This window comes from Hyperoodon ampullatus (genome assembly GCF_949752795.1).
Source record: "Hyperoodon ampullatus genome assembly, chromosome: 3".
In the NCBI taxonomy this organism is placed as follows: Eukaryota; Metazoa; Chordata; class Mammalia; order Artiodactyla; family Ziphiidae; genus Hyperoodon; species Hyperoodon ampullatus.
Genome location: NC_136916.1, coordinates 56047574 through 56059677, shown reverse-complemented (window position 1 = coordinate 56059677; position 12104 = coordinate 56047574). Strand labels below are relative to the sequence as shown.

The 12104-nt window shown below is 52.0% G+C and overlaps 1 protein-coding gene across 3 annotated transcripts in view; it reads left to right on the top strand.

Annotated features, from left to right (window-relative positions):
- The window catches only part of MEGF11 (multiple EGF like domains 11), a gene marked incomplete at both ends in the record, with an annotated part of 235809 nt that overhangs the window by 150913 nt on the left and 72792 nt on the right, over window positions 1–12104 (top strand). For all 3 annotated transcript variants that reach the window (XM_079701406.1, XM_079701405.1, XM_079701407.1), the window contains 2 exons: window positions 1186–1306; window positions 8230–8366. In XM_079701406.1, the coding sequence (XP_079557532.1) occupies window positions 1186–1306; window positions 8230–8366 (258 nt within the window). The remainder of the gene's footprint in view (window positions 1–1185; window positions 1307–8229; window positions 8367–12104) is intronic.

The following is a 12104-nucleotide window of genomic DNA, read 5'->3' as shown; positions in this document are numbered from 1 at the left end:
GGAGGGTCAAGATAGTCCTGGCTATAAAATCTCCTGCGCTCCGACCCCAAGTCCTGCAGAGGCTGAACGCCCGGGCCTCGCCCACACCCTCAGATCCCTTTTGTCCAAGCCCCAGGGTGACTGGTGCAAGCTGGGAGGACACATTTTGATGGAGGCTCTCATGGCCAGAGGAGCTGGCTAACCTCCTCCCAGGAGGCCCTCCCTGGTCCGGGCCCCAGACCTTAGTTTGGAATTCTGATCGTAACCCAAATGCCGTTGTTGACCCTTCCAGGCCATTTGAGGCAGAGGGGGGTGAGGGCCCTGGGCAGAGATCATGCACAGATTCGGGGGGTTTACTGCCCCTGTTCCTCTTCCCTTACCTTCTCCCCTCAGACCCCAAGCAGCCCCTCACTCCAGTTCCCTGGAGATGGAGGCTGCATGGACAGGAGCCCTCCAAGACTGCTTAGCTGAGACCCCTTCAGAGGCAAGATTGAAGTTCTCCTCCCACCCTGTCAAAGGCTCAGTGGCCTCCCCAACAGCCCTAGATCCTGAGGGGACACCCAAGGACTCTGGCTGCAGATACATCTTTGATGGATGCTGTGTGTCCCCTGCCCCAGTGTCTGGCCACAGCTCCAGGGGCAAAACATTGGGCTAAGGCCCAAGACCAAGACCCCAGGCAAATCCTTCCCTGCATCTCAGCAGTGATCGTCCCTGTATAGAAGCCTGTTGTGGTAGCTGAAAGCCTGGAAGAGGGTGGAGGCATGCCCCAGATTCTCCCTCTCTCTGAATTTAGGCAGAATTTGAAGACGAGTCATGGCTCCGTCTCATGGCCTTTGCTTGTCCTGTTCCTTCTGCCTGGCATGCCCTCCTCCCCTTCTCCCAGTGAAATTAACTTCACCTCCAAGACTCAAGTGAAATGTCTACCTCTTAGGGGAGCCTTCCTCAGCGTTCCCTCCCGGTAGAGCGCTCTTCGTTACACTAACAGCACTGAAGTCATCCCACAAGTACTGGTCCAAGCACACAGCCTTCCAGTTCATTGTATCTGAGCCCTGTTTTCCCTCTCCTGGCCTTGTGTCTAGTATAGTTCGCACTGACTGTGAACTCACTAACTTCTAGGGAGCCCGGGAGCCTTGGGACTGGCAGCACTAGGGCCCTGTGACCTGATCTGCATGCAGCTGCCTCTAACGCCTCTGCTTCCCCACGCAGCTGCGAGGAGCTCTGCCCACCTGGGAGCCACGGGGCCCACTGTGAGCTGCGCTGCCCCTGCCAGAATGGGGGTACCTGCCACCACATCACTGGCGAGTGTGCCTGCCCCCCAGGCTGGATGGTAGGTGGACCTGCAGGATCTGGGTGGGGCTCTGTAAGAGGTGTGAGCATCCCTCACATGCACCCTGGAGAGCTAAATGCCTCTCGCACCCTGAATACCCTGCCTCCTCTTTATGGTCATGGGCATCGTTAGACACTGCCAGTTGTGTCATGGACACAGCTTTGAATCCCAGGGCTCCCATCTAAGTGCTGTGTGACCTGAAGCAAGTTACTTAACCTCTCTGAGCCTGTGGTCCCTCGTGTGCAAAGGAGTTGGATTATTCTCATAAATTGTCTCTGTCTTTCAGCATAGGGACTCACTTGAGCTGACATGGGCTCTGAAAGGTGGTGAAAAGGGCATGGTATAAAGATTGGGGTGGTGCAGGGGAAGGGAGAGAGCAGGGTATGGATCACCTTCATTTATAGAACTTCAGGTTCCCAGCCTCCAACCTCTGTACTCACACACATACACATATTCTGATTCTGTGGGCCCCAGAACCTGTATTTTAACAAGTGCTCCAGGTGATTCTGATGCAGCCTCAACCAATCCAGGTCTCTTGTCTGGGAACCACCATTGTGGGAAAGGGGAATGAGACTTATCACATCACGTCAGGCCTCACATCCAATGTTGACCCTGAAAAAAGCCCTCGGCTATTCTAGCCTCTGCTTCCCCGTGTGCAAAGCTGGCATGAAAACCGTCAGCCCTGGGACTTCCCTGGAGGTCCAGTGGTTAAGACTTCATGCTTCCAATGCAGGGGACATGGGTTCGATCCCTGGTCAGGGAACTAAGATCCCACATGCCGTGCGATGTGGCCAAAAAATAAAAAAATTAAAAATTAACAAAAAACAGCGCTGCCCTTCGTAGCAGCATGGTCGGCAGAAGGCTCAGATGAGGCAGTGCACATCCAATGTGCCTTGCAAGCTCTGGAGTGCTGTACAGTTGCTTTTTGTATGTCCCTGGATGCCACAGAGAAGCCACAGCCTCCTTTTAGCCAGTATGCTCCCCCTGTCAGTGTCCCCACCCTCCACAGTCCCAAGCCCCTCCGAAGCAGTGAGTCACGGAGGCTGACTTTCCCATTTCGGGGGGAGCTCAGTGACACAGCCGGCTGCCTCCCTGGGGCCTGAAGCTTTGCAAAGCCAGGAAGGACAGGGCTGCTGAGCAGGAGTGGGATCTTTCCAGAAGCTGTGAATGACGAGGTCATGGTGTGTGTGTGTGTGGGGGGGTGGACAGCAGGAGGGATGGCTGCAGGGCCTGTTTTTGTGTGTGTGTGTGTGTGTGTGGTACGCGGGCCTCTCACTGCTGTGGCCTCTCCCGTTGCGGAGCACAGGCTCAGTGGCCATGGCTCACGGGCCCATCCGCTCTGTGGCATGTGGGATCTTCCTGGACCGGGGCACGAACCCGTGTCCCCTGCCTCGGCAGGCGGACTCTCAACCACTGCGCCACCAGGGAAGCCCTTGCCAGAGTTTTTTAGAGCAGGAAGGGACATGGGGGGGTCACCTGGTTCAGCCTGGTCCCAGCCTGGCTGTGCACCAGAGTCGCGGTGCATGGGGGTGGAGGTGGGGTTAACACAGATTCCCAGGCTCCACCAGAGACCTTCTGGGGCCCAGGGATCTCTATATTTAATAATTTCCTCCAGATAATTCTGAGGCAGCCAACCCTGTCTTCAAGTCTGTGTTTGGAAACAATCAATGCAGACTGTAGGATTTACTTCTGTGTTTCACAGAAGCCTTGGTTTCTTGGAGGTGAGGGTGGGGACGAGTAGCCTAATAATTGGGGCTCTGGCTCCCACACACCCCACTTCCCCATTTTAATCTACCTAGAGTTTCTAGGTAAGACTTCACGTAAAAACAGGCCCTCCCAGCTTTAAGAGGTTTGAACACCACTGGTCTGTCAATACCTTCCTTTCTCAGATGAGGAAGCTGAGGCCCAGAGAGGCTAAGTGAGCTGGCCAAAGCCACACAGCTGGTGAAGAGGGAGGTGGAGCTGGAATCCGGGTCTCCTGACTCCTGAATCCCAGCTCTCAGTGTCTGTCTGTCTCTGTCTCTTCTGAGGAGGATAAAGGGCTGCTGACTCTCCCACACCTGCCCATTTCTCCCACCCTGAACCACTCTCTGCAAAGGCCCTCTCATTTCCAGCCAGCTTCCGGAATTCCATCACTTGCAGACTGGGTCCTCGGAGACCCAACAGTGGGCAGTGAGGTCGGGTCAGGATGAGGTAGGGGGAGAACAGGCCGCAGGCAGACCTGTACCTGTAAAGTCCTCTCTAGAGAGACTGATGGTGGCTGGTGATTGAAGAGGGGGAGGGGAGGAAACCAACACAGGAGATTTTTTTTTTCTCCCAATACAGTGAGAGGTTTGTTCTTCCAGATGACAGGAAACTCTGTCAATAGAAGCCTTTGGATTTGGGGACTTGACGTTTTTAATTTTATTGTAGACAACTGCATTTCTATTTTTGACACAGCATTTAACTTGCAGATTTGTATGAATTATTAATACCCCTCATACGTGCAGAGTCACGCAGTGTAATGAAGCTGTGGCTCAGGCCTGAGGCTCCTCCCAAGGAGAGGGCTGGGGCCAGGGGGCGGGTTCAGGGCAGAAGGGCCCTCTCTTTATCATCCTCCATTGCCTCACTTTCCTGCTGGCCCCAGGTGGCTTCAGCTGCACTCTGAGATCTAAAGAGTACGATTGCTCACTCACACCAAACAGGTTCCCAAAGAACCGAGGCTTTATGCAGAGCTGGAGAGGAGCTGCCAGGAACTCTGGCCTCCCAGGCCCCTCCTTAGAGACCCCAGGCCACCAGGACTCTGGTGTATGCCCACAGGACACAACACTCACCCAGCTGTGGTGAGCGCATTCCCAGAGGGCCTCTGCAAAGAGCCTGGGGGTTTGTTTCCTCTCTTCTTCTGGGCTCTGAGACCTTTCAAAGGAGGCGAACCAGATTTGATGAGAATGGGTACTGCAGATGGATGGGAGGTAGATGTGATCACTTGCCTTAGGAGTTCCCAGTCTGATGCTAGAGGCTGGACACATACATGTGCGTGCGAGTGCACACACATACACACACAGGAAACAACATGCCTGAAGAGCTGGGAAATAGGACCAGTGATCATGAAGGAGCAAAGAGAGGTGTTTGGAGCTGAAGCTGTAAAATCATAGAAGCTCAGGTTTGGGAAGGATTATACATGGAGCCCCAAGCCCTGGCCTGTGGCCAGGATCATTTCCACAGCACCCACACCAACCACTGTTCACTGTCCCCTGAGGGCATCCATGCCCATCCATGTCACTCACCTGGGACAGCAGTGATCATTAGATGCTTGGAGAGGCTGTGTTGTCTCATTGGCATAACCTCGAGTCCATCACCATCTTGGCCCCCTCCTTTTTTATGCTCCATTTAGCCATGGTCCTCTTTAAGTGCAGCTGGTTTCCAGATTTTGACAAAACCATTTGATCTAACCAGTCCCGAGAGGAGCAGGACTATTGCCTCACCTCATCTCTAACCTTCTAGATGCCACACAGCCTGAGATCCCACTGCACTTGGAGATACGCTTTCAGGTGACCGTAGGGCAGGTGTGTTAGGGCTGTCACAACAAAGCAGCCCAGACTGGGTGGCTTAAACAACAGAAACTTGTTTTCTCACAGTTTTAGAGGCCAGAAGTCTGAGGCCAAGGTGTTGGCAGGGTTGGTTCCTTCTGAGGCTTCAGTCCCTGGCTTGTAGATGGCTATCTTCTCCCTGCATCTCCACATGGCCTTCCCTCTGCACCTGTGTGTGTCCTAATATCCTCTCCCAATGAGGACATGGGTCATATTGAATTAGGGCCCTCCCTAATGACCTCATTTTAACTTTATTGCCTCTCTCAAGTCACATTGTAAGTTGCCAGGGGTTAGGATGTATATAAATCTAGAGGGACACAATTCAGCTCACAATTCAGCAGGAAAGAAACCATAAGACCACAGCCCTCTCAAGCTGATACTTTCCTGCCTGTCCTCTCCCCCTACCTCTCCCCAAAAAGCTGTTCTTCCACCCAGCAGTAACCAATTAATTATGTGGTTCTCCCCCATGCTTCTCTGTCCCAGGTGATACTGGGGTCCCACCACCTGTACGTCCGGTGTCTGCTTGGGTTGAACTAATATTAATGAAGGGCCTGCTCATCTCTAATACTAATGAAGGTCCCTTCACATCTCTAATCCCACTGAATCTTAACCACCTGGGAGACTGGGGGTTACCACTCGCATTTTCTAGATGAGGAAACCGAGGCTCAGAACGATCACGTGACTTGTCCTCGCTCAGCCATCTGGAAGGAGGTAGAACTAGGGGTTGAGCCCAAGTCCTGACTTTGAGTCTACTGTTCTTGCCACCACACCAGGCAGCAGTCCTTCCAAGGTAACAGATTCCTTCAGGCCCCGGGAGCTCGAGCCTGAGGAGGGCCTTAGGGTTACAGGGACCTGGGGTGCTGCATTTGGGGAATACTGAGCAGGGGCTAAAAGAAGTGCTTGCCCTCCTATCCAGAAAAAGTCTCAAGGATGTTTGATTTTCCCAGGAAGTGTTGAAAGGAAGCAAACTTTCCTATTGGCCTCTTTAGTGGGCCCTGGTCATGTCTCAGAAACTCTGAAGAGAAAGGGAGTCTGCAGTCTAACAGGGTGGATGGTGTATAGGGGCGTCTGTGTGGGTGTGTAGGTACAGGGTACCCCACAGTGCTCCGTGATGGAGAGGTAGGAGGTATAAGCACAGCCCCCAGGATGGCTCAGAATGTTTTTTCAGGGTCAGAATGTCCTTGTCCGGGACCGCAGAGGACTGGCTCAGATGGTGACCAGAAAGACTCATCTCTTACCTCAAGAGTCCCTGGAGCTTGTGGGGTACAGTGAGAAAGGCAAGCCCGGGTAACCCCACCACCTCCAGGAAGAAGAGGGACGCCCTCGTCTGAGCAGCTTTTCCCTGCCCCTCTCCTCATGTACACACTCAGCCCACCGCCCTGGGCTGCTGCCTCTGCTGCTCAGTCCCCCATCCCTGCCGCCCTCAGCCCCGCACTGGCTGACTTATTATGTGTAGAGGAGACATCTGAGCGAAAAGGCCTTCCACTTAATTCATTACAAGTAAATTGGATGATATTGATAGATGACCCCGGTCAGCAGGATTTTCCTGCCTAAACTAGCTTCCTCGGGGTTGGCAATTATTGGTGCTTAATAATTGTGTGTTGAACTAATTGATTAATGAATTGTGGGAGAATCCTTGATGTCCATAAGAAAAATGACCATCTCTGGTGTGGGAGAGGCTGGAAGGGAAGCAGGAGACAAGAGTAAGTTTAGGGGCTTCCCTGGTGGCGCAGTGGTTGAAGGTCCGCCTGCCGATGCAGGGGACGCGGGTTCGTGCCCCGGTCTGGGAAGATCCCACATGCCGTGGAGCGGCTGGGCCCGTGAGCCATGGCTGCTGAGCCTGGAGCCTGTGCTCCGCAATGGGAGAGGCCACAACAGTGAGAGGCCCGCGTACCGCAAAAAAAAAAAAAAAAAAAAAGAGTAAGTTTAGATTTCTGTCTGATAAAGATCTAAGAGTCACATGTATAATTTAAAAATCATACACAGTATCTAATACCACAAGGCCACTGCTGGGGGGAGGGGAAAGTAGTCGTCTGCACCCCCCAGACCTGCCACAAGTCCCTCTCCTGAAAGGTACCAGCTTCAAATCTTTTAGGTGTTTCTTCTGGCATTTCCCTCCATATTTCTACGTAATGTGCTTTACCGCCATCTCCCAACTTGCTAGAGCCTCATTTCAAATGTCTGGTGATCCCTGGCTTCCAGTTCATGTTTTACCATGATCCTTGGAAAAGCTGGTTGGAAGCCTAGGGGGCAGGGGGAGATGCCAGGCTTGTTGACTGATGGGACTCTCAAATATCTTTATTTATAGGCCTTTCTTCTCAGTGTCCCCAGAAAGGAATCCTCCAGAACTGTGCCAGAGGGAGTGGAGTCTGGTCACTAGCATCATAGGAGCTGAGCAGGGGACGAGAGCAGAGGGTCTGACTGTTCAGCGGGCAGGTCTCACAAGATCCCCATTTCTGTTGCCCCGCTCCCCGTAGCTGTGCTTGGTGTCCCTGTGTCTGAAGCCTATATGGATCAACCTCCCTAAAAGTAAACTGCCAGTCTTGGGAAGTCACTTGGCTATTTGAAATGGGAGTAAAAATCTGGGGTCTAATTCCCTCTTTTATAAACTTTCAGACCGTCCCCCTATTTCCCCACACCTGCACCTTGGCCTTCAGAGGCCCCTGTTGTCTCTGATTCCTGAGCTTTTCTGAGCTTTGTCTTGCAACGTGTGCTTTGCAGGCACTTGGCATTGCTGAGAAAGCAGAAACCCCAGCAGTTTCTGCTCCTCTATCTGCTGATCCATCTTCCACCACGTGACACCTCTTGTCCTCTACGGTCCCCTCTCCCCTTCCTTTTCTCCTTGTAGGTCTGTACATTTCCCCCCTTTACTCTCCTGTTAGCTGGGTTTGGGAAAGAAGTAGAGATAAATGTGTGTTTCCAGACTGCCATGTTTAATCACACCACTGCTTTGTTTTTCCTCAGCACTTTATTGTGTACCGGTGTGAGGGCACCTAGCACCGTGCACCAGTTACCTGTTTTCTTGTCTCTCTCCCCAGTAGACTGGGAGGAGAGAAATTGAGTCTTACTCATATTTTCATATCCCTAGTGTCTAACACAGGACCTGGTATACAACAGGCACTCAATAAGTGTGTGCTGAATAATTAGATGGGCCAATTGGCCTCAGGCTGACCATCTCTAGCTTTGAAGCCATGGTGTGCCGCTTTCTATGCTTCTGTGATTGGGGAGAAGGTCCCACTGAGGGAATGGTGTGGTCCCTTGGGCTGTAGCAACTCTGCTACTTTTAGAAGAAGGTGGCCTCAGGATTGCATCTCAGCAGCACCACCTCTGCATGTCTTCCCTCCTGTGTTTCAGGGAGCAGTGTGTGCCCAGCCCTGCCCACCAGGGACATTCGGCCAGAATTGCAGCCAGGACTGTCCTTGCCACCACGGAGGGCAGTGTGACCACGTGACTGGGCAGTGCCACTGCACAGCCGGATACATGGGGGACAGGTAAGGAAGCTGTTAACTCTCGTCCTTGCTGTTCATAATACTCATTTTCACAGCAGCCTTGAAGAGAACAGCTCAGGTTTACCGGTCCATGGCCTTCTTCTGCCAGCTTTCCTGTTCCTTTCTCAGAAAGCATTCTGAGTCCTTCTGCCAACCCATCCTTCCTGGCCCTCAGCCTGCTGAGGGTACCCACCCCCACCCCCAGCCCAGTGACCCAAGCCCTGAACTTGCATTGACTCACCTGGGGAGGGGGGTGGGCACCTACCACCACTCTCTACTTGCTGCCCTCCTGGAGAGAGGCAGTGGCACCAATAAGCCAAGGAAGCTGAGCGTGCAAACTCAGTTCACACATTTTGCACAATTGCTTTTAGAAGTGGATTTTTATTCCTGACGTGAGTTCTGCCAAAAGGATACTGACGTCAGTTTGCATCCTCTGAAGGCCTGTGGCCTGAGAGCAGACTGAACAAGGGAACCAATGTCCTGGTATCAAACCAGCCTTGCAGCCTTAGTGGATCACCCACAAAACACATAACGGAGGGACCGCCAGCCGCGCGCACTTGCCATGGTAGGAAAGATTCCACGATGGTAGGGCAGGCGCTCTAGAAGGAGCAGAAATGACAGCCAAGGTGTCTGACGGTGAGTGGATTCAGAGCTGGCGGAGGACGTTTGTCCAGAGAACCCGGGCGAGTCCCTTCCCTCTCACTCTGAACCACGTGTGTCTCTTTGAGCAGAGAGACAGGCAGTAGAGAGGAGGCTGTCACACCCTTGCCTGCTTCTGTGGGATCCATGCTTCACCTCTGGCACTGGACTTTGTTACTCTGCTTCCCCTGCCCAGGTAACAGCAAGAAGCAGGAAGCAGGCCTGAATTAACCAATGAGTCCTTCTGGCTCTGACCAACATAATTGTGCCCCTCCAGCTCTCACTGGAGTCAGCCCCGAGTCCTCAGTGGTCCAGAAAAGAGATTTTCCGTTTTTAGCTTTGGGCTTGCATACCCCCAGCCTGAAGTCTTTTAAGCCAGATCTGATCTCTTTGTGAGCCAGTGTTCATCTCCGTGAGCATTCCTGGCACAGAATGCGGGGTGTGGCATCTGGGGATCCATCCCTCTCTGACCTCTGTTGGAGACTGCATCTCTAGGCGGAGAAGGGAGGCAGGAGTAAAGCACTGAGCCACCTTCCCATCCTCACCATCTCCCTGGATAAGTAGACATTTGGGATGAGCCAGCAGGGACAGGAGCCGGAAGACCCCAGAACCAGAACAGGACCCTTTGTTTCCTGCCACTTTCACAGGAGAGCAAATACAGCCCATTCATTGTTGGAGACACGCGGGCCCAGGGTTCCAGCTGACTGGACTCAGTACCAGCGGATCCAACCTCATTGGTGCGAAGATGTACCAAATGGAGAAATACCCCTAGTCCCTCTTGTTGGGTCCCAGCCCATGATCCTGAGGCAGAGAGAAACCCCCAAAGCCTCAGGGTCTTCAGGCAAGCTTCGTCAACCATCTACAGAAGAAGAATTCCTAGAAGGGCCTGGTAGCATTTGGGTTTCCCACCTAAAAGGGCTGCCTGGTGTTTAATATTTTGTAAAATTGCCTCCATTTATTTTGTAGGTGACAGCTGCAGGAACCCACCCCACATCATTGTGAGCATATTAAAGTTGAGTGGGTATAATAATGCAGGCCTCCCCGGATAGGCAGAATCCAGTGCAAATTAAACACGAAACGTAATGAGGGTTTTGCAGCTCATTTTGTAATTTAATTGAGCAATGTATCTGGTTGTTAATGGCAATATCGGCCACATTAGATTGATATGTTGCAAAGGAAGGATGTTTAAGTAGAAAACTAATTCTTGCTGTGATTACCCTTCTGTTCCACAAGCCCCATTATTAGCGTGCTTTGTATAAAATTCATTAGCAGTCGTTGCTTGATCTCTAAATAAATAAGTTGTTTATCTTGTGGGTAGGAAAAAAAAAAGAGGCTGATTATGTAAATGGATTAGGTTGTCAATATTTCATTTCTAGATTCTTTTTCCGGGGCTGTGGAGTCAGTCCCTTTGTAAATATGATGGGGCAGGGACGTGACCTTCAGAGAAGGAAGCTCACTGTCCAGGGCTGCTGGATGGGAGGGAGCAGGAATGTTCCAGTGACAAGGAGGAATCCGGAGGTGTCTCCAGGCTGGGGTTTCTTCCCCTGGTGTCTGAGACATCCAGGAGAGGCAACCTGAGTGACTTCTGGGGAAATCCATTCTGAGGCAGAACAGGGGCTGGCAATCCAGATGGCAATTGTACAGCTCTTCTCTGCTCTGTGTCCTCCCCTTCCGCCTTGGTTTCCCTCCTCATCTCCTCCATCCTACTCTCTCCTTCCTGTCTTCCACCTCCCACTCCTTCTCTCTCTATCCCCTTCTCTCTTTCCTCTTCCTCCCTCTCTTTTCTGTTCTTTCCCTTGTTGAGGCCTCAAACTGACTAAAATGCAGCAAGATTTGTAAGAAGACGATCTGGGTGTGTGGTGGAAAACACTGCTTCCAACTCAGGACTCACCAAGAGTTAATAAAGACACTAAGGCTGTATTTATTTATTTATTATTATTTTTTTTTGTGGTACGCGGGCCTCTCACTGCTGTGGCCTCTCCCGTTGCGGAGCACGGGCTCCGGACGCACAGGCTCAGCGGCCATGGCTCACGGGCCCAGCCGCTCCGCGGCATGTGGGATCTTTCCGGACCAGGGCACGGACCCGTGTCCCCTGCATCGGCAGGCGGACTCTCAACCACTGCGCCACCAGGGAAGCCCCCAAGGCTGTATTTTTTAAACATCTTTTATTGTTCCCCTCTGCCCTGATTATTGTAGAAGATATATAGAAAACCTGAAAATGGGAAAACATAATCATTAAATGACTTGTAATTCCTCAAGTCCACTCCAATGTTAACATTTGGAATTCTTCCCTTTGAGCTTTTTCATGCCAGAAGGGCTCTGTTAGGAGAACTGTAGAAAACAGTATTAACAAAAGTAATAACAAGAACTAACACTTCTTACTGAGCCCTTACCACGCATGGGGCACCTTTCTAAGTGTTTATGCACGTTGCCTCATTTAATCCTCAAACACCTGGTGAGGTTTAGTTATTATCCTCCCATTTTGTGATGAGGAAGCAGATGTCAGAGCTGTAAAGTCAGTTCCCCATTCTCTGCACCTTTGAAGCAGTGTGGGGATGCGGATAATCCAAAACCCCAGAGTCCATAGGCCATTTCTGTTTGTCTGTCTCTGGGACGCAGGGGTTGCCCATCTCTTTTACCCCATATGCCCCCAGGTTTACCCCTTAATTTGTTGCTGTGACGATGAATTTACATCCCCTGGGAAATATCCCTGGGCTTGGGTGAGGGGCATTGGGCACATCCAGGAAGCTAGGCAGTCAGCAGCAGAGGTTACACCCACCCACAGAGGACCCACAACCAATGGATGTCAGTTGATGAGTCAAATAATTATCATTATGCTGGGAGTTCCAAGTACCAGGCCCCAGCAGAGGCAGGACACAAAGGGGGCCAGGTCCTCTTCTTTGGGGGGCTCACCGGCTGATGGAAGAGGCTCAGCCCCTGCCTTGAGGGAACCCCCCCCACCCCGTCCAAGGAAGAGGAAATAGTCCCTGTCTTGGGGGATTTTCCAGTCTGATGAAGGAGGATGCATCTTGGACTCATGGGGAAACTCGACACTGGAGGAAGAGGATCATCTCCCATATGACAAAGAGAGACTGTACATCT